At 43.4% G+C, this 21,517-nt stretch overlaps 1 protein-coding gene across 1 annotated transcript in view; it reads left to right on the top strand.

Moving 5' to 3' along the window:
* fhit (fragile histidine triad diadenosine triphosphatase) overlaps nt 1–16,337 on the top strand; it is a 155,771-nt gene extending 139,434 nt beyond the window's left edge. Inside the window, exons 5-8 of the mRNA XM_004571419.3 lie at nt 268–413; nt 2,261–2,290; nt 12,140–12,208; nt 16,131–16,337. Of these exons, the coding sequence (XP_004571476.1) occupies nt 268–413; nt 2,261–2,290; nt 12,140–12,208; nt 16,131–16,229 (344 nt within the window). The 3' untranslated portion in view covers nt 16,230–16,337. The remainder of the gene's footprint in view (nt 1–267; nt 414–2,260; nt 2,291–12,139; nt 12,209–16,130) is intronic.
* The last annotated feature ends 5,180 nt before the right edge of the window (nt 16,338–21,517 follow it).

Genomic DNA, 21,517 nt, shown 5'->3' with positions numbered 1-21,517 from the left:
TCTCATAAGGCTGTAATAAAATATTTAGTTAAGGGTACACTCAATTTTTTCTAGGCCATTTTCACAATTTTCACTTTAAAAAGCATTGCCTGATTATATCTTTTAAGCTTATATTACTTCAACAAAAAACTCTCAGATTTACTTTGCTGAATGAAAAACACGAGCTTTTGTCATAATATTGCAGAGCTAACCGACTTTCTTATCTCAGTGCTTTCTGACTTTCCAACCATATCTGCAGCATAGTAATTCCTTAACAGAGCTGCTCAGATGTGCTGGTGTGCCCACTCAGACCAGTTGAGCGTTTTCGGGATCTTCGGCCAGATGAGCTAGCAGATTTGTTCTCCACCGCTCAGAGAGTCGCCAACTTGGTGGAGAAACACTTCAATGCCACCTCAATCACCATCGCCATTCAGGTAAACCACACACTCGGTAATATTTTTTAACAGTCACTGTCACAGTCGGGGAGAAACTGACTTTGTGGAGTGACCTGGTGGACCCAGGTGCAGACAAGCAAAAACCCAACTTGATCTTAACAAAGGGCGAGCTGGACGTGAACATAGAAACCTAACATGGGAAACCTGAAACATGAAGACTTGAAGAAGCATCATTTCATAGACCTGGAATCATGGCATGACAAAGTAGGATGGACAGATGAGAAATGAATGAAAACTGACAGACTAAATACACACAGGAGGTGAATGATCACAAGGACTCCACAGGGGACAGGAATGCCACAGGCATCAAAACAGGACGCAGACATGAAAACACCATAAACTCAAAATGCTGGGTGATATGACCCAGAACCATGACGGTACTTGAAAAGTAGGGTAATAATAAAAATAGGGTGATAAAAAAATAGGATAATAATGCAGTAATGCCACCCTCCCGAGAGCCAGAGGTAGACTGGGTAAGACCCAGGAGACCCCAGCCGTCCACGGCACCCAAGAGAGCTGAAGATCCGAGGGGAGCAAGCATCTCTTGAGCTTTGCCATGAGCAGTTGCTCAAAAAATTTCATAACTATGGGCACGAGTTCAACAGGGTGACAGTTGTTCAGGTATGTTGGTGGTGAGTGTTTCGGCCCTGGCACAATGGAGATGGTCTTGAAGCACATTTAGGAGAGAGAGAGGGGGGAAAAAAACTATGTAGCTCATTTTTTTTACTGTAAGGTGATGGGAAATAATGATCAGTGTGGTCACATAATTGTGTAGATACTGACTGTATCTTTTTTTCTACAAACCCAAATCTGAGAAAGTTGAAAAGTTGTGTAACATGTAAAAACGAAAAGTCAGATTCAATGATCAGATCAACCATATTTGTTCACAATATAGCCTTGAAAACATATCAAATGTTAATCTGAAAAAAGGTCTTTTCTTAGATCTTTTTGCGCAAGGGACCACAAGTAAAGAAAAAAAGGTGGCGATTTAGCAATAGTACATGTGAGAGGATTGGTCTTTTCATGCGTGGGCCCATAAACTGGTAACTCAGTATTTATTTCACTTTCCTTCATTTTGGAAGAGAATCGAGGCGCAAAAAATAGTCACTCACCTCCAGCGAGTATTATGCTGCAGCGGACAGTAAAGGGACAACAAACATACTGTGTCTTGTACTGCTGCATCTGTAACAAACCACACTCACACTCTGACTAGAGCCACAAAATAGGTTTTAATAATATTTCCTAGCATGGGAAATCTGAGTGACCCAACTGACTATTGCCAGGGCAATTTTTCCACTGCAGGTAAGCTCAGTGGAAAAATCACATACAAAATACATAAATGCAATTAGATAAAAAATCACATTTAACATAATTTGACAATCTCTACAAGATAAATGGAGAATTTACCTGCTGTATTTTTACATTATAGCTGTTGGATCGAGTGTTAATGACTGTTCTGCAAATCCATCTGTTCCAAAAGGTTTTGAGTAATGGTTTGAAGTGGAGATTTTGAGTTGGCTGTAATTCTTAAACAGATACTGCTATATCTTTGTTAAAACCCATCAATTAACGTTGGTTGTATGCACTTTAGTCTAAATATGGAACATTTAAAAAACTAAATCCCATTGAATAAATATAGCCAAAAAGTTGCCTATGAAGACAAATATCTCAGGATAAAGACGGCTTTGACACAAACCAAGGGGGTTGTTTTAGGGGAGGTGAGATGTTATTACCTCATCTTAAATTAAATTCTTTCTTTAAAATATTAATGCAAGTATATCTAAATTCTCATCTCTGGACTAATTACCCCTTTCTTTTCCCACCAGGATGGCCCTGAAGCCGGACAAACTGTGAAGGTGAGAACTTAATAATTTATGACCTTGAAATATGTCATGAACCCTCTGCAATAGTTATGCACTATTAAATAATCATCATAATTAACTTGTAGAGCTAAACTCCTGGAGATGGCGAATTATTCAGTTATCTTTTCTAAAAGGTGTAATTTTTAGTTTGGTTGAAGGCTACATGAAATAATTCATGTCACTTGCTTGGGAGCCTTTGGGAAAGTTCACAGGTTAAAGGAGGGGAGAGAATCATCCTCTTGTAAAATAATCCACTGTACTGTTGTGCTATTTTTTACTATATTAAAAAATGTATGATGCATTTGAACCTTATGAATAATAAATAAAATATCAGTGTATGAGATCCAGCATATGTGTTGCTCATATTACAGTTTGAAATGCACATCATAAGTGGAGAAGTTTTTGGCAACAAATGAGTAAAAGGTTTAGATGATGTGCTTGTATGCTGTATGAGGCAAGAAGGAAACATTTGATCTTTATACAACCGTTGGGTCGCATAGCCGGTAATAAATAAGACTCATTCCCAGTGGGTGATAGGCTCTGCCAGGGCTGCCATTTGTCACCGATTCTGTTCAGAATTTTTATTGACATAATTTCTAGGCGTAGCCAAGTGACGGAAGGCATTCACTTAGTGGGTCTCAGAATCTCATCTCTGCTTTTCCCGGATGATGTTGTTCTGTTGGGTTCATCAGGTGATGGCCTCAAGCTCACACTGGAATGGTTTGCAGCCAAGTGTGAAGGGCACAGGAACAACCTCACAAGGTTCATAGATGGGTATACTAGTGGTGTGCGGATTGATATAGAAATATCGATTCTTCTGATACCAGTAGTTTAAGTTCTAGAATCGCTTCTCATATTAAAATATCAATATTTTAGTACTTTGGGGTAAATTTGTAGTTTTTCATTAACAGGAACACAGTGGAAAGAAACTATATCATTCGGATCGTCTAAATTGGAAGGAACCACTTCCTCTTATGCCGTTCATAGTCATATGCGAAATACGGCTGTATAAATGTGTGGCAGCCCCTGGCGTGCGCACTCACAATGGCTGAGTGTAAACAGAGTCATGTGTGGGCATATTTTACTTCCACAAACAGCCAAGACGCGGTTTGCGATACATGTGGCAAGAAAGTGAGGTGTTGTAGCAACACCACTAACCTCGTCAAACACCTCAGAGTAAATCATATCACAGAATATGACGAGCTTATGTTGAGCCGAACTGAAGAGGAGGAGAGGGACAGGTGCTGCTAGGGCGAGACAGACGTCTCTCACGGAGTCCTTTAGTGCTGCAGGCAGGCAACGTGTTCAAATAGCACAACTTCAGGTTTTATTTATTTCTATATGATTTTTCTGCATTTTTAAGCAATAAGAACAAGTAGTGTGATTTCCTGTAATCATTATGAAGCTATATTATAATAATATTACAATTACATATTGCATTATGAAATAAAATTCAATATTGGATCGGAAAGGAAATCAGTGGTATCACAAATCATTAGGGTCTACCACACCAGGCAAGAGCCCAGGTGCAGAGTGTGTAAAGATGGCCCTGAGACAATCAAGCACATAACAGCAGGGTGCAAGATGCTAGCACTTTGGGCAGTGACCTCTAAACTGGGCAGGTGGCTCCTGCAGATCCCAGGAGTGATATCTGAGATCTCCCAGAAGAGTGCTTTAAACACCTTGCTTTGTGATATATAAATAAAATTTAATTTAATTGCTCAGTAAATACGTGAGGCAGCGAGAAACCCAAGAAACAAGGGGATCAAGAAGAGGAACAATCATGGAACAACAGGCCCCTACATGGCATGAACCACCAGTAGACAGAAAAAGTGGCTGATATTGAAAAATCCTACCTGTGATGGACTGAGTTGAAAAACAGGAGTCCCAGGAATTATTAGAAAAATATGGTTTTCATTTATTTAACCCCCAAAAATTAGATTTACAAAAGTAATAAATGTTGAGCTCATGAAAGAGGTCAAAGAAACAAAACTGAACTCAGGCAAAGACTGCAAACTTAACAAACCAAATGACTGCCCAAACAAACATAATTGACCTAAACATGACGCACAGGGGTATATATAATAGCTGATCAGACCATTGTGACACATGAGGGGCAACAAACAAACACAATCATAAATCACAACACAATGCAGTACAATCTAGTTTGTTAATAAACTAAACACTAAAGAAGAAAATCAAAACCACTAAACCCTAAACTCAAATATTTAATTAAATAGAAATACTTTGTGTGTTTTCTTTAATTTAAAAACATTCTCCCCTTCAGTAGGAAGTGGTGGTGTGGTCCAATTATCCCTCTTTGCATTTAGTGGTTTCAAACCTTGGCTACCATCTTTTGTCCAGCAACTCCCATGGATGACGGCAGGTAAGAAATAAAAAGACAAAGGTTAGTCAAAAATCAAAGTGAAAAAAATGAAGTGGTATGAACACATAAGTAAACTAAATGTGCGCGCTTAACAATAGAACAAATGTATCCAAACCAATCAATAAAGTTATTGAAAACTAAAGTGTATTACTATGTTCAAATGAAGAAATGAAAATACAAGAGTTACTGACTTTAGAGTGTGGCCATGGGTTTGGCCATCACACTACCAATGGCTTGACCAAGCTGGACTGGAAGACAGCACAGAGGAACAAGCTAGAAACACATCACAGGAACAAGTTGCAAGTATGATAGAGGCTTGGGTCTGGCATGCTAGGTAAGACCCCAGGTACAGGCCAGACTCAGACAGTCTAGCACATAACGGCAGCATGTGAGATACCAGCAGGCAGGGCATACATGGCACACCATAACCAAGTGCCTGGCATAGTTTACAGAAGTATCTGTGATATGTATGGCTTGGAAGTCCTGTGGTCAAAATGTGATACGCCCCCTTGAGAATGACCGAGCTAAGATCCTGTGGGACTTCCAGATACAAACGGACAAAATGGTGGTGGCTAACCAACCGGACATAGTGGTGGTAAACAAACAGAAGAAGACGGCCGTAGTGATCGATGTAGCGGTTCCCAATGACAGCAACATCAGGAAGAAGGAACACGAGTAGCTGGAGAAATACCAAGGGCTCAGAGAAGAGCTCAAGAGGATGTGGAGGGTGAAGGTGACGGTGGTCCCCGTGGTAATCGGAGCACTAGGTGCGGTGACTCCCAAGCTAGGCGAGTGGCTCCAGCAGATCCCGGGAACAACATCGGAGATCTCTGTCCAGAAGAGCACAGTCCTGGGAACAGCTAAGATACTGCGCAGGACCCTCAAGCTCCCAGGCCTCTGGTAGAGGACCCGAGCTTGAAGGATTGACCGCCCACAGGGGCGTGCTGGGTGTTTTATATATATATATATATATATATATATATATATATATATAGATAGATATATAGATATATATATATATAAGCAAGCACCCGGCACGCCCCTGCGGGCGGTTTATCCTTCAAGAAACTAAATCCTTGAATAAACTAATTAGATCCACTCCATCATCTTCATCCTCAAAGTCATCTTCTCCAAAATGCAGAAAGGACGCGCTGTGTCGACTTTTGTCATGTCGGTAAAGGCACTCGCTTTTGAAGGGGCAGCATTGGTATCGAGAGTAGTAGGGTAAACTGGGAGCTTGAGGGTCCTGCGCAGTATCTTAGCTGTTCCCAGGACTGCGCTCTTCTGGACAGAGATCTCCGATGTTGTTCCCAGGATCTGCTGGAGCCACTCGCCTAGCTTGGGAGTCACCGCACCTAGTGCTCCGATTACCATGGGGACCACTGTTACCTTCACCCTCCACATCCTCTCGAGCTCTTCTCTGAGCCCTTGGTATTTCTCCAGCTTCTCGTGTTCCTTCTTCCTGATATTGCTGACATTGGGAACCGCTACATCGATCACTAAGGCCGTCTTCTTCTGTTTGTCTACCACCTCTATGTCCGGTTGGTTAGCCACCACCATTTTGTCCGTCTGTATCTGGAAGTCCCACAGGATCTTAGCTCGGTCATTCTCCACCACCCTTGGGGGCATCTCCCATTTTTACCACAGGACTCCCAGGTTATACTCGGCACAGATGTTTCTGTACACTATGCCAGCCACTTGGTTATGGCGTTCCATGTATGCCTTGCCTGCTAGCATCTTGCACCCTGCTGTTATGTGCTGGATTGTCTCTGGGGCATCTTTACACAGCCTGCACCTGGGGTCTTGCCTCATGTGATAGACCCCAGCCTCTATGGATCTTGTACTCAGAGCTTGTTCTTGTGCTGCCATGATTAGTGCCTCTGTGCTGTCTTTCAGTCCAGCTTTGTCCAGCCATTGGTAGGATTTCTGGATATTAGCCACCTCCTCTATCTGCCGGTGGTACATACCGTGCAGGGGCCTGTCCTTCCATGATGGTTCCTCGCCTTCCTCCACTTTCTTGGGATTCTGCTGCCTGAGGTATTCACTGAGCACTCGGTCAGTTGGGGCCATCTTCCCAATGTATTCTTGGATGTTCGTTGTCTCATCCTGGACTGTGGTGCTGACACTCACCAGTCCCCGGCCCCCTTCCTTCCGCTCAGCGTACAGCCTCAGGGTGCTGGACTTGGGGTGAAACCCTCCATGCATGGTAAGGAGCTTTCTTGTCTTTATGTCAGTGGCTCCTATCTCCTCCTTTGGCCAGCCTATTACCCCAGCAGGGTACCTGATCACGGGCAGGGCGTAGGTGTTGATAGCCCGGATCTTGTTCTTACCGTTCAGCTGACTCCTCGGGACTTGCCTGACCCTCTGCAGGTACTTGGTGGTTGCAGCTTTTCTAGCGGCCTCTTCATGGTTCCCATTCGCCTGCGGGATCCCCAGGTACTTGTAACTGTCCTCTATGTCTGCAATGTTGCCTTCTGGTAGTTCAATCCCCTCAGTTCTGACTACCTTCCCTCTCTTTGTTACCATTTGACTACACTTCTCCAGTCCGAACGACATTCCAATGTCATTGCTGTATTGCCTGGTAGTGTAGATCAGTGAATCGATGTCTCGTTCACTCTTGGCATACAGCTTGATGCCATCCATGTACAGGAGGTGGCTGACAACTGCTCCGTTCCGTAGTCGGTATCCATAGCCAGTCTTGTCAATTATCTCACTGAGGGGGTTCAGGCCTATGCAGAACAGCAGTGGGGACAGAGCATCTCCTTGGTAGATCCCGCACTTGATGGTGACTTGTGCTATGGGCTTGGAGTTGGCCTCTAGTGTTGTACACCACATCCCCATTGAGTTCCTGATGAAGGCTCTTAGGGTCCCATTGATCTTGTACAATTCTAAGCATTCCAGTATCCAGCTGTGGGGCATTGAGTCATAGGCCTTCTTGTAATCAATCCAGGCAGTGCACAGATTGGTCAGTCTGGTCTTTCAGTCTCGGCTGACTGTTCTGTCTACCAGTAGCTGGTGTTTTGCGCCTCTGGTATTCTTGCCAATCCCTTTCTGTGCCCCACTCATGTATTGACCCATGTGCCTGTTCATCTTAGCCGATATGATGCCTGATAGGAGCTTCCATGTAGTACTGAGGCAGGTTATTAGTCGGTAGTTGGATGGGACCGGTCCCTTCTGGGGGTCCTTGATGATCAGGACTGTCCGGCCTTCGGTTAGCCATTCCGGGTGTCTCTGGTCAACTAGCAGCTGATTCATTTGTGCTGCCAGACGCTCGTGGAGTGCAGTCAGCTTCTTCAGCCAGTAGGCGTGAACCATGTCGGGCCCTGGTGCTGTCCAACTCTTCATACTGGAGACCCTTTCTTGGATATCTGCCACTGTGATGGTTACTGGACCCTGTTCAGGGAGGTTGCTATGGTCTGCCCTCAGATCCACTAGCCACTGAGCATTGCTGTTATGGGTTGCGTCCTTCTCCCATATGCTCTTCCAGTATTGCTCCGTCTCCAGCCTTGGTGGTGCTGTTCTCTTATTGTTCCCTTGCCACTGAGAGTACACCTTTGCTGGTTCTGTGGAGAACAGCTGGTTTATTCTCCTGCCTTCTATCTCTCTGGTGTACCTCCTCAAGCGGCTGGCCAAGGCTGTGAGTCTTTGCTTGGCAGTTTCCAAGGCCTCAGGTGTGGATAGTTTGCTGTATTTCTTATGCACCTTCTTTGCCGCACCTTTCTGCAACTCCGTTAGTTGGCTAACCTCCCTCTGTGCTACTTTGATCTTGCTCTCTAGCCTCCTTCTCCATGGAGGGTACTGCCCCTTGTGGCTGTTCAACTTGTAGCCAAGCATCTCACTGATCACTGCTGCCGTATTGTAGATCAGCTTGTTAGTGTCGGTAATCGTGGTTGTAGGTATCGTCCGTAGTGCTGCATTAACATCATCTAGCAGACCTTCTGAGGGTACTTCACGTAATCTTGGTAACCGGCTATGGGGGATCCAGTTTTCTAGCTTGGCCATGATCCTATTTTTCAGGTCAGTCCCTCTGCGCATCATTAATTCCGCCTGTGTGTTCTCAGTCTAGATCAGTCATTCAGTTCATTTCATCATCCATGTTCAGTTCATCCAGTCTCGATAATAAAACTTCCTCAATCAGCCTGCAAGTCCTGCATGTGGGTCCTCTTTCCAGTCTCCACACACCCACCATGAGAACATTGTCAGGAAAAACTTTTAAATGATCTTTTTTCTCACCATTTCTTAATGGCATTTAGTTTTACAATGGATTGCACAGCACTGGAAAGGAAAACAACGAAAAAACAATTTCAGTACACTAAATATCTTTCTGAATGTGTTGGAACAAAACTGAAAGAAGCTCTTCTCTTCTTTGTGCAGAGAAGATACCTGGACTCGACTCCCACAGAGGTCGATTATCTCGTTAATAGTGTTACATGCTCACTGCATGCGAAGGAAGCAGGAAATTTTGGAGGTTTATGCCCCGGCATACCCTGGTATAAAGTCATGACAAACCAGAAAAGTCTTAAGCTTGAGAGAAAATAGCTTTGCATTTATTTAAAAGATCTTTCTTTGGTTTGGAAAAAGTTTTACTTGTTTTATTCTGTGAAACGTCACTGACAGAGAAAAGCCCCAGGTTTTTCTTCAGCACTGTGGCCAGGCTGACAAAAAGTAAGAGCTCTGTTTGAGCCAAGCGTCCGTTACCCTTAACTAGTAATGACCTTCTTCACAAATACAATATTAATCATTATAGAAGAAATGATTCATAACCAGCTTAGAGACATATCATTACGTACCACTACTTTCTCCTAATTGACAAAAAGGTTCTTGTACTCTGCACGTAAAATCTTAGTCTAGATGATATTACTTTGGCCTCAAGTGCACTGTTGGACTCATTGTTAACCACAATATGTTCTGTGTGCATATTAAACAAATATGGAGGCTTTCTGCTATTTGCACTGCATTTCTAAAATTAGAAATATCCTGTCTGAGTGATGCTGGAAAAGGATTTTATTCATTTGTATACTTGAAAGAGGACAAGAAAGAAAAATCATATTTCTCCCACACTGGCTTCTCTTCATTGCCCCCCTGATAAATCCAGAACTGACTTTAAAATCCTTTACCTGACACACAAGTGTAACAATGGTGGTGCAATACTAGACCTGTTAGTGCTACTTCTTGCCTTCTTTGTATGTAGTACGGCAGTATAGTTACCTTTAACCACAGTATGAGGACAGAAGGGAAATATGGACCAGATCAGACAGGTTCTAGATTTGTAGGAGCCAAGGGTGTATGACAACAGAGGACTTGTACACAGTAGGTGTAGAAAACACAATTGCATTTATTAGCAATTATTAAAGTTGTGCACATTTAACAAAAGTAGAGCGCTCTTCTTGAAGACAAAATAAAATAAAATAAACCCCACAAATGGTCGACCTAAGGATAGATTGTCTTTGTGTCTTTTTTAAAGTCAATTTCAGTCTTTCAATGTTCAATAGTCACTCAGTGTGTGTGTAACCAGTCGGGTTACAATCTACCAGTTCATCTGGCTCTTTGGGCTGGGCTCGCCATCCAGTACTGGAAAAGGGATCCTCGATTCTTCTCAGGTCCTCAAAACCAATCCAATCCAAATAAGCAAAGGGAAAAAAACCTGACCTGGGGACCAGGCCAGAACACAGTAGTTCAACATTTAAGCTATCATGCTTGTAACTTATTATTACTACTGGTTGCTTGTAGTGCTTCTAAATTTCTTTCAAAATATTCTATGTTGTACAACAAATTATTCTCATTTCAAAGGGAAAAGTGCATAGGAAACACACATTTAAAATAATACAAAATAGCTCAGCAGTGCATTAAAAATACACATTGGCTTGAGACTTATCAAGTTTCAGCTAAGTAAAGTGCAGGTGAAGGCACTTAATTTCACATTGCTAATACTTAATTGTGCAGAACTATAATTAGCACCATGAGAAAAGGGAACATGTGCTAACATAACAACATCGCACAAAACCATGCATTATACATCAATACCACAGTAATGTGACATAAACCTTTAAAGAACATCTCGTATAAAGTGCAGCAGACTCAGTGCTAATTGCTTTAGCCTCAGAAGAGGCACTTTCATTGCAAAATGGCTAACGGAAGTTAGCATCAGAGCTAGCGGCAGGTAGCATGCTATGCTAGCGCACGTGTACTGCCTGGGACTTACCATGCGAAGCAACAAATGCTACACGGGGCTTCACAGTGCTCACGTTGGCTCACGGCCTCTGGAATACAGTATCACTCTTATTATTCTCGCCGAAAAAAGGACTTTCTCTATCCAGCTAGCTTCTTCGCCACACGGGTAAACTGATCTTTCACCGTCTGTGTCTCTGGCGTATCTGACTGGCACACGAAGGCACACACAGGTGTCTGAGCAGCGCACAGTCTGGGGGAGGGTCAGACCGGCCAATGATTGGTCGCTCAGTGGATCTGACAAACACACTCTACAGGACTAAGTCCTGCCCCCACACCATTTATACATTACATATACATATGTACATATTAAACTTATATTTACATGCTTTTTATCAGTATTTATTATAATTAACTTTATTTTTATCAATATTTATTCCCATTGTGAGAGTATGAATATTTATACTTTTAATCCTGTTTTTAACACTGGGTTACACAAGGTCTTGAATTATGAGGCCCAATCTTATCTTAAAGATCTCATAGTACCACATTATCCTTATCACTTTATTCTTAGGCTTTGTTTGATTTATTTGTGGGGTAGCATTTCTAGGATGCAGAGCCTTCAGCTTTCAGACCCTGTGGAACGAGCTTTTAGTTTGGATTTCAGAGACACACACCTTCTGTATTTTAAAGGCAAATGTATTTATCCCGTAATTGGGGAAATTCTACTTCTAAAGTAAACACAGCCAACAAACAAAATAATAGTTTAATTAATGAAGTAAAAACATTTACTACAGATTATGACATCAGTGTAGATTAATATGGCAAAATTACTCAAAACCAAGAAATAAAGATATGTAAAAGCAATGGTTCTGAATTTCAAAGGACCCAGAACACTGCTGCTAAAACATAGTTTTATATTGGAGTGGTCTGAATTTGTCTTTTTATTTCTTTGTAAATTGTAGATAAAATGCATAATTACTAGTTACCTACTGTAAAGTGATATACTCAGTAGTATAGGTATATAGTACAATTGTATATTAGCAAAAACTGTTAGCTATCTGTTGCTCCTGGGTCCTAGAATAAAGTCAGGTCAATTCTTAAAAACATAAAAATAAAAAATCCCTGCTTGGTGAAATGCACCCTTCCCTCCGGTGATTTGTGCCATGCCAGTAACATTCTGATGGCTTCTCCAGCATACTGTGAAACTCTGTCATAGTGCTCCCAGGAAAAAGTAAGATTTTCTCCAGATCAACCACAATATCTAAACCTTGTTTGTATGTTTACAGCATGTCCACGTCCACGTGCTGCCCAGGAAGGCTGGGGATTTCAAGCACAATGACAGCATCTACGATGAGGTAAGATGGACAACTTTGGGCCATCCCTATTAGTCCATTTAAAAATTATTTTAGATTTCATTTTAAATAAAAAAAGGATTTTTTTCACTGTCAGTCACTGTGTACAGGACACAAAAACATCTGAGTCAGTGTGGGCTTATACTTTGGTAAGCTATGTGAAAAATGTTAAGAAATAGTTGAGGGTACCAGGACTTGCATGGCTTTTGTAAAAAAATATGATCTGGGTACTTGATCACTGATGAGATGTCTGTGACACAAGACAGCCTATTTCCCCATTCTCTCCTGCTGACCAGTAAGAACATAACTAAATGAAAACAGCACTATGGTGGCTGCTGACTTATCTTCTAGTTCTGCACAACTGGCATTGTTCTCCCAAGCTCATGCTTCAGTGTGTCACCACAGCAGTATGAAAGGACAATTCACTGCTAATGAACTGAGTCACATGTGGCTGCTAATAATGTTAATTAAACATCTGAGTTTGAACAAATATCAGTGAGCTATCTATCCTCAGGAGCCAGAATCCCCAAACCAATGAACTATAGCACTTCACTATGAAAATAATGAACGTGACTTTCAGACTATTTTAAATTTCACTGTGATATTTTGAATTTGTAACAAGAGAGTCTGTGGCAAATGAATATCAATGACTGGGGACTATGATATGAATATTCTAATAACCACGTCTAATAAAAAAGAGCTCTCTATACTTCCTGCTCCTGCCTAAGGGGAGAAATGAGACGTGCATCTCCACAGTGGAGTCCCAGCAGCAAAATGGAAATAGGTTTGTTTTTAATTTGCATGTGATCATAAGGTTTATTGTAAGAGCAGTCCCATTTGTATTTTCCATATCACATCCAGCAAATGAGACATAGTCTGAAGATGTTTGTAGGAGCGTAAATGCATAGACAGATTTGTCTTAATTTCATGTCCAATATTTTGCATGATGAATGTAATGGGTTGATACTTGGTTAGATTGGTCAGATTTCATGGCTCATTCGTTTGAGTAATATTTAATAGTAACATGCAAATGATTTATATTTTTTGGCACTGTAAGGTGGGGTGCTCATTTAGTATAATTAATTTATGTGTTTGTAAGGTAATTGTTGTTATTTATTTTTTATCATGTGTGTGTTTATTATTGCATTTCTATAAGGTGCAATTTGAACATGTACCAAGAAAAAAAAAGAAAAGGAAAAAAGACAGGAGATGCACGTATGTGTGTGGAGCCAACCCCCTTTTTTGACCTCTTTGTCTCTCTTCATTCTTAAAAATGTTGGCAAATTTGGAGGCTAAAAGGAAATCTGATGTTGAACACAAACAAATAGAGCCATGTCTGTGAAGGTTCTCAGTCATCCAGGTCATCGTAGTCAAAGGAGCTTGCAAAGAAAAGCGTCTGGACTTCTTTAAGTTGCTTGAAGACGTTTCACCTCTCATCGGAGAAGCTTCTTCAGTTCTAAGGCCAAATGGTGGAGAGTCCCAGATATAAACCTAGTGAGAGTGACGCCCCACAGAGGGACAAAAGGACCCCCTGATGATCCTCTAATCGCCTGAGCCAAGGTGTGAAACTGGGCGTGGGTCCCAATCAGCCAGAGTTTCGGGTGAGTTCATTGTGAAACCTGGCCCCACCTTATCATGCGAATTCCTGAGGTCAGATGGCCCAGGATGTGAGTGGGCGTTAAGGCGTCTGGGAAGGGATCTCAAGGAAGGAATCCTTCACTGCGCACATTAACGCTGTGGATAAAAACATCAAGTTCATGAGGGAAGACACAAAGGACAACTGTTTGCCTTTCCTGGACTGCGCTGTGCACATTGAAGAGAACGGCAAATTCAACATTGAAGTTTACCGGAAGCCCACACACACGGACCAGTACCTCCTGTTTGACTCCCATCACCCTTTGGAACACAAACCTGGAGTGATTAGGACCCTACACCACCGGGCAGAACATGTTCCCTCTAAGCCTGAAGGGAAAAAGAAGGAACACACACATGTAAAGGAAGCACTCAAAACGTGCGGCTATCCTAAATGGGCGTTCTTAAAGTCAGCAAAGAAAGGAAGACCAGACACCAGCGAGGGAGGATAAGAAGGACAGACGCAACAACATTGTCATCCCCTATGTAGACGGTGTATCAGAAAAACTCAGGAGAGTTTTCTCCAAGCATGACATCCCGGTGCATTTCAGACCCAGCAACACACTCAGACAGAAACTGGTTCACCCGAAAGACAAAACTCCAAAACACAGACTTAACAATGTGGTGTATGCTGTACAGTGCAGCGAGGAATGCCCAGACCTCTACATTGGAGAGACCAAACAGCCACTTCACAAGCGCATGGCACAACACAGAAGAGCCACCTCCACAGGACAAGACTCAGCAGTCCATCTGCATCTTAAGGATAAAGGACACTCTTTCGAGGATGCCAATGTTCACATTTTGGACAGAGAGGACAGATGGTTTGAAAGAGGAGTGAAAGAAGCATCTATGTCCACTGTGAGTGACCATCTTTGAACAGAGGCGGGGGTTTACGACACCAACTCTCTGCCATCTATAATCCAGTTTTGAGATCCCTTCCCAGACGCCTTAACGTCCACTCACATCCTGGGCCATCTGACCTCAGGAATTCGCATGATAAGGTGGGGCCAGGTTTCACAATGAACACACCCGAAACTCTGGCTGATTGGGACCCACACCCAGTTTCACACCTTGGCTCAGGCGATTAGAGGATCATCAGGGGGTCCTTTTGTCCCTCTGTGGGGGGAAACTCCCACTAGGTTTATATCTGGGACTATCCACCATTTGGCCTTAGAACTGAAGAAGCTTCTCGGATGAGAGGTGAAACGTCTTCAAGCAACTTAAAGAAGTCCAAACGCTTTTCTTTGCAAGCTCCTTTGACAAACAAATAGAAGCTGCTATAGACACTAGAACTGAAATGCATGCAATGCAGACTGCTCTTGCTGAGTCAGATGCAAAAATTGGAAGTTTTGCCAAAGTATAGCTATAAAGAGGACTTTGAACCCCACAAAAATGCTGCACCTGAGCCATAATAGCAGCAGATTTTAACAGCCTCTGGGGCCTCACCTAGCTCTGAGTAAGCGCTGCCCCCTATTTTCCAGCCTTCAGCGGAACTTGCCTCACCCAGCTGGGTCAGTGATACTTTGGGCTCACATTGAGGTTTTTTAACATTAGTTTGCTGAGTGATCGCTTTACACAAGTTATCAAACACCGGGCACTCACCAAAGTCAACATTAAACCGAGCTGATGTTCTTGGAGGAATTTCTCAGTTTTCAGTGATCCAAAACTCCAATCCAATTCTCGTGTACATGTGGGCGTAGCCTGTGTCTCCAAGCAGTCTCAAGAGTGTGGTAGAGATACCAGGAGACAGATTATTACATGAGTGTGAATAGCCTATCTCTATGAGTACAGTAGAAAACTAGATTCTTTTAAATAACCATGTCATATTTTTCAGACAGGAAGTGACCACTTTGCAGTTCACAATTCACAAGACAAGCAAGTTATGAAGTGCAAGCTCCACCAGCTGTTTAGGTTTTACGTATAAATCACTGTGTTGACCTGATGTGCTAAGTGGAACTATTTAATTGATATTTTGAATCTTCTTACATATGCTCTCGCTTTTTTTCTATAAACAATAAAAGAATATACAGTGACAAGTACAAACAAGTCGAGGAACAAATTCATTATGATGAGTTTGTGCAAGCAAAAGCTGATCACTGGGTCTCCATACTGAACTTAAAGAGTGGTCTCATGTACAGTTTTGAAGAAGAAAATCTGCACTCTGTAAACATTTTTTTAAACCCAATAACAGCTGATATCTCAATGCATTTTCATGGACTAGTTAATACAGAAAACAATCCAAATTTGTTCTGGCAATATATTATTACATATCACATCTTCATTGTCTTTGTAGTTACAAAACCACGATCAAGAGGATAAGGACATACCATCCAAGTGGAGATCAGAGGAAGAAATGGCAGCAGAAGCTTCAGATCTGAGGAAGCAGCTCTAGAAACCTGAACCAATGATGTCAGTAATTCAATAAAGGCAGCACCGCCATGAACATAAAGTTCAACATAAACATCTGCAATGTGAACTATAATAAAAAATATTATTGTTTTATTTGACTTAATTTGATTATATGTATATTAAATCCTCAAAATCTTTGCTGAATTATGCTGTATATCAACCAACCAAGTCAACCAAAAGAAATCTAACTTTTGAATTTTTTTTTAAATAAATTGAAATTTTTATTTCAGTCAACAACAACAACAGATTATAATTTTACATAAAAGTACTCAAACAGTAACCGAAAAAGGAATAGGCTGAAGCCTTATGGCTTATACTTATCCTATCCCTTACCCCCATAGAAATAATCAAATCCTTAAGAAAATAAATAGCATTGATAAATAAGTTGTATAACAGTTTGAAAAGAAATCAATGATAAATCAAGAAATTAAATCAACACAAAAAAATTTTAACAAACCAAATTTCTATAACCTTGTATAATACTAATTTTTAAAATCTTCTTGAAGAATGACAAAGAAAAACACATCTTCAGTTCATCATTAAGTCCATTCCATAATTTCACTCCCAAAACTGACACACATCTATACTTAACATTGGTTCTCACTTTAGGCATTTCAAACTTATAAGACCCCCTCAAATCATATTTTCCATCTCTTAGTTGAAACATCCTTAAAATACAAATTGGAACATTCTTTTTCATCACTCGATATATCATTTCTAAAGTTTTAGAATATATAATGTCCATTTTAACATAGACGATCCTACAAAAAACTGGTTGGTGGACTCCTTATGTCCAACTTTATTTATTATTCTAATAGCTCTTTTTTGCAATTTAAATATTGAATCCAAATATGTTTTGTATGTGTTCCCCCAAATTTCTGCACAGTAGGTCATATAAGGCAAACAAAGGGAAGTATACAATAAATAAAGGCAGTTCTTATTCAAAAAATCTCTTGTTTTATAAAGAATAGAAATCGACTTGGATAATTTCCGTTTCACATGTTCTATGTGGGGCTTTCAACAAAGTTTATCATCAATAATTACTCCTAAAAATTTTGTCTCATATACTCTTTCAATTTCAACATTATTTAAATTCAATTTTACTTTAATATTACTTTTACTACCTCCAAATAACATAAATTTTGTTTTACTTTCATTCAATGATAGTTTATTAAATACAAACTGTCATGATCCTGGGTCCTTTTGACCCAGCGTTTTGTGTTTTCTCTTCGTGATTGTGGTTCTGTTCTTTCTCTGGTTAGTGTTTACTCTGTTCTGCCCGTGTGTTCCTGTATCTAGTCCGCGTTTCTTAGTTTGTGTCTTTTCTTGTGTAAGTTCCTGTTTTATTGTGAAGGTCTGTGTCTTATGTGAGTGTTTTCAGTTGCCTCCTTAGTCTCGTCATGTTAATCACTCCCAGCTGTGTTCCCACCTGTATGTAATCTCCCTGTGTTCTCTGAGTGTATTTAAGTTGTGTCTTCTGTCATAGTAATTGTTGGTTCGTCTGTGTTGTTTCCCCTCGGTCTCCCTGCGTCTCTCCGTATGTATTTCCCCGGACCTCCCTGCATCCTCGTTTCTGGTTTGTGTTATTAGCTTACCCAGTTTAGGTTTCCGGTTTCTTGTTTTTCCACCAGTGCTGTTTTGTACCCACCGTGGTAAATAAATATTCACATGCACCAGAGCTGCCGCCTTTTGGGTCCTTTTCTACAACTCCACACGGCTTGCCCCTGGCAAACCGTGACAGTACGAACCAGCCACCATGGACCCAGCGGCAGTCAATCCGTCCGAGGAGCTCCAGGATGACATCGGCTACAATGTGGAGATCCTCCTCGGGCTGTGGCTGGAGAATCCTCCGTACGAGCTTCGCCGCGCCGTGGAAGGTCGGCTGCAACGGCTCTTTTCTGGCCTGCCATGGCTTCTGCAGTCGCTTCCTCCGACCATGCAGGCTTTTCTCCGGCTCACACCGCACCTTTTCTCAGCCACTCCTGCCTCGCTGCCCAACTCGCCGGATATGATCTTGCCCGGCCCGTCGGAGCCGTCTGCGGGGAGGAAACGCCGATCGCGCCGCAAGCGCGCCACCCCACAGCCGGACATTCGGGCTTCTAAATCGCCGGCTGTGGTGAGTGAGGACTCTTTTTCATTTTCGGACTGTATGACTGTTCATTCAGGGGCGATGTTCTGTGCAGCATATGATATTGTGAACAGCATATCACCTGCTCAGTTAGCTCCCCCGCAGCTACTCCCAGCTCAGTTAGCTCCCCCGCAGCTACTCCCAGCTCAGTTAGCTCCCCCGCAGCCACCCTCAGTTCAGTTTCCAAAGCCCCCAGTGCCACTTCCAGTTCAGGCCCCCATAGCTCCAGAGTCACCTTCAGCTCAGGCCCCCGTAGCTCCAGCGCAACCCGTAGCGCAGGCCCCAGTAGCTCCAGCGCCGCCTGTAGCGCAGGCCCCAGTAGCTCCAGCGCCGCCTGTAGCGCAGGCCCCAGTAGCTCCAGTGCCCCCGCTACCCGTAGCTCTGGCTCCAGTATCACCGGTTTCACTCATTCACTCCATGCAGGGAGAAAGTCTAATTTCACCTCAAGGTGCTTTTCATGGTTCAGCCGCCATTGGCACAGTTTGCCGCTCCAGGGCTTCCCCAGAGGCTAGGTCTCAGTCCCCGGCTGATTCTGGACCCCTGAAGTCTAAGCAGCTACCTGAGAACTGCGCCATGTCAGCATTGCCTGTGCAGAGCCCGTGCTCAGTGCATTGCCAGTTGCCTTCGTGTTTGCCAGAGGACTCCATGACTGCTGGCTTAGTGATGACTTCTGCTGGAGGGTCCGAGGGACCGCTCCGGCCTTCGTCTCCAGTCTCCGCTGGAGGGTCCGAGGGACCGCTCCGGCCTTCGTCTCCTGTCTCCGCTGGAGGGTCCGAGGGACCGCTCCGGCCTTCGTCTCATGTCTCCGCTGGAGGGTCCGAGGGACCACTCCGGCCCTTGCTTCCTGCCTCGTCAACTGGAGGGCCCGAGGAGCCCGTCCAGCTTCCTGCCTCATCAGCTGGGGGCCCCGAGGAGCCCGTCCAGCCGCCGGCTGCAGCTTCATCATCATCCTCGCCTGGCCCAGCCTCCGAGTCTTCCGCCTCGCCTGGCCCAGCCTCCGAGCCTTCAGCCTCGTCTGGTCCAGCCTCCGCCTGTGCTTCGCCTGGTCCGGCTTCATCCGAGTCTTCGTCCTCGTCTGGTCCAGCCACGCCTGGTCCGGCTCCGGCCTGTGCTTCGCCTGGTCCGGCTCCGGCCTGTGCTTCGCCTGGTCCGGCTCCGGCCTGTGCTTCGCCTGGTCCAGCCTCTCCAGCCCCGCCTGGTCCGGCCTCGGCCTCTGCAGCCCCGCCTGGTCCGGCCCCGTCATTGCCTGCCTCGTCTGGTCCTGTGCCCACTGGGCCTCGGCCAGTACGCTTGACGCTGGAGCGCCGCCGCTGCCTTCCGCGCGGTCGGCCCCCTGAACTGCTCCGTCGTCTCCTTCGCCTGAGTGGCCACCGCTGCCTTCCGCACGGCCGGCCCCCGGACCCTCTTCGCCTGAGTGGCCGCCGTTGCCTTCCGCACAGCCGGCCCCCGGACCAGCGCCGTCGTCGCCGCCGTTGCCGTCCGCACGGCCGGCCTCCCGAACTGTATCCACGCCGTTGCCGTCCGCACGGTCGGCCCCCTGAACTCTTTTGTCTTGGACTCCTGTGCTGTCGGCCCCCTGGCCGGCCCCCTGGACCTTTCTGTTTTGGTCTCCATTTTCCTTGGGCTATGGTGTGTTTTGTTTTATTGGTCTTTTTCTTTTGGTTTTGGTCTCTGTGTTCCTGTGCTTTGGTGTGCTTCTTTTCTTTTGGTCTTTGGCCTCGTGTTTTGTTTCTTTGTTTTTTTGTCTTTTGGCCTTCTGGTGCTCCTGTTTTTGTTTTGCCTCGAGCCCTCCTTCCTGAGTCCCCCGCCGCCCGCCCTGGTCAGGTTGTTTTCTGCTTTGGGCGGTTTTCTTTTTTCTTTTCTTTTCTTTTTTTTTTTGCTTTGGTGTTCTTGTGTTGGGCTGTCTGGGGCCAGCCCTTGACGGGGGGGTACTGTCATGATCCTGGGTCCTTTTGACCCAGCGTTTTGTGTTTTCTCTTCGTGATTGTGGTTCTGTTCTTTCTCTGGTTAGTGTTTACTCTGTTCTGCCCGTGTGTTCCTGTATCTAGTCCGCGTTTCTTAGTTTGTGTCTTTTCTTGTGTAAGTTCCTGTTTTATTGTGAAGGTCTGTGTCTTATGCGAGTGTTTTCATTTGCCTCCTTAGTCTCGTCATGTTAATCACTCCCAGCTGTGTTCCCACCTGTATGTAATCTCCCTGTGTTCTCTGAGTGTATTTAAGTTGTGTCTTCTGTCATAGTAATTGCTGGTTCGTCTGTGTTGTTTCCCCTCGGTCTCCCTGCGTCTCTCCGTATGTATTTCCCCGGACCTCCCTGCATCCTCGTTTCTGGTTTGTGTTATTAGCTTACCCAGTTTAGGTTTCCGGTTTCTTGTTTTTCCACCAGTGCTGTTTTGTACCCACCGTGGTAAATAAATATTCACATGCACCAGAGCTGCCGCCTTTTGGGTCCTTTTCTACAACTCCACACGGCTTGCCCCCGGCAAACCGTGACACAAACCATCTATTTAACTTCATGAGTTCTGTTTCCACTGTTTTCAGTAATTTCTTTATGTCTTTTCCTGAGCAAACTAAGTTTGTATCATCAGCAAACATCACATATTTTAAAGTATCACTGGCTGTACAAATATCATTTATATAAAGTAAAAATAACTTAGGTCCCAAAACAGATCCTTGCAGAACTCCACAAGTTACTTTTCTAAGTTTAGATTTCATGTTATTAATACTCACATATTGGAACCTATTATTCAAGTAACTATTTAACCACAATTGTACAACACCTCTTAAACCATACCTTTCACACTTCTGCAAAAGTAAAGAATGATCTATCGTATCAAAGGCTTTACGTAAATCAATGAACACACCTATTCCAAACTGTTTTTCATCCACAGCCATTGCAATATTTTCAATAAATTCCATCACAGCTAGAGATGTTGAGCGATTTCTTCTGAACCCATACTGATGATCATTCAATAAATCATATTTATCAATAAAAGAATCTAGTTTGTTTGCAAATAGTTTTTCAAGAATCTTTGAAAATTGAGGCAGTAAAGATACCGGTCTATAGTTTGACACAATCTGTTTATCACCAGTTTTATATAGTGGGATCACTTTGGCAATTTTCATTTTATCTGGAAAAATTCCAGTTT

Source organism: Maylandia zebra, linkage group LG5 (assembly GCF_041146795.1).
Source record: "Maylandia zebra isolate NMK-2024a linkage group LG5, Mzebra_GT3a, whole genome shotgun sequence".
NCBI lineage: Eukaryota > Metazoa > Chordata > Actinopteri > Cichliformes > Cichlidae > Maylandia > Maylandia zebra.
Note: the sequence above shows the minus strand (reverse complement) of the source record. Positions and strands in the feature narration are given on the sequence as shown.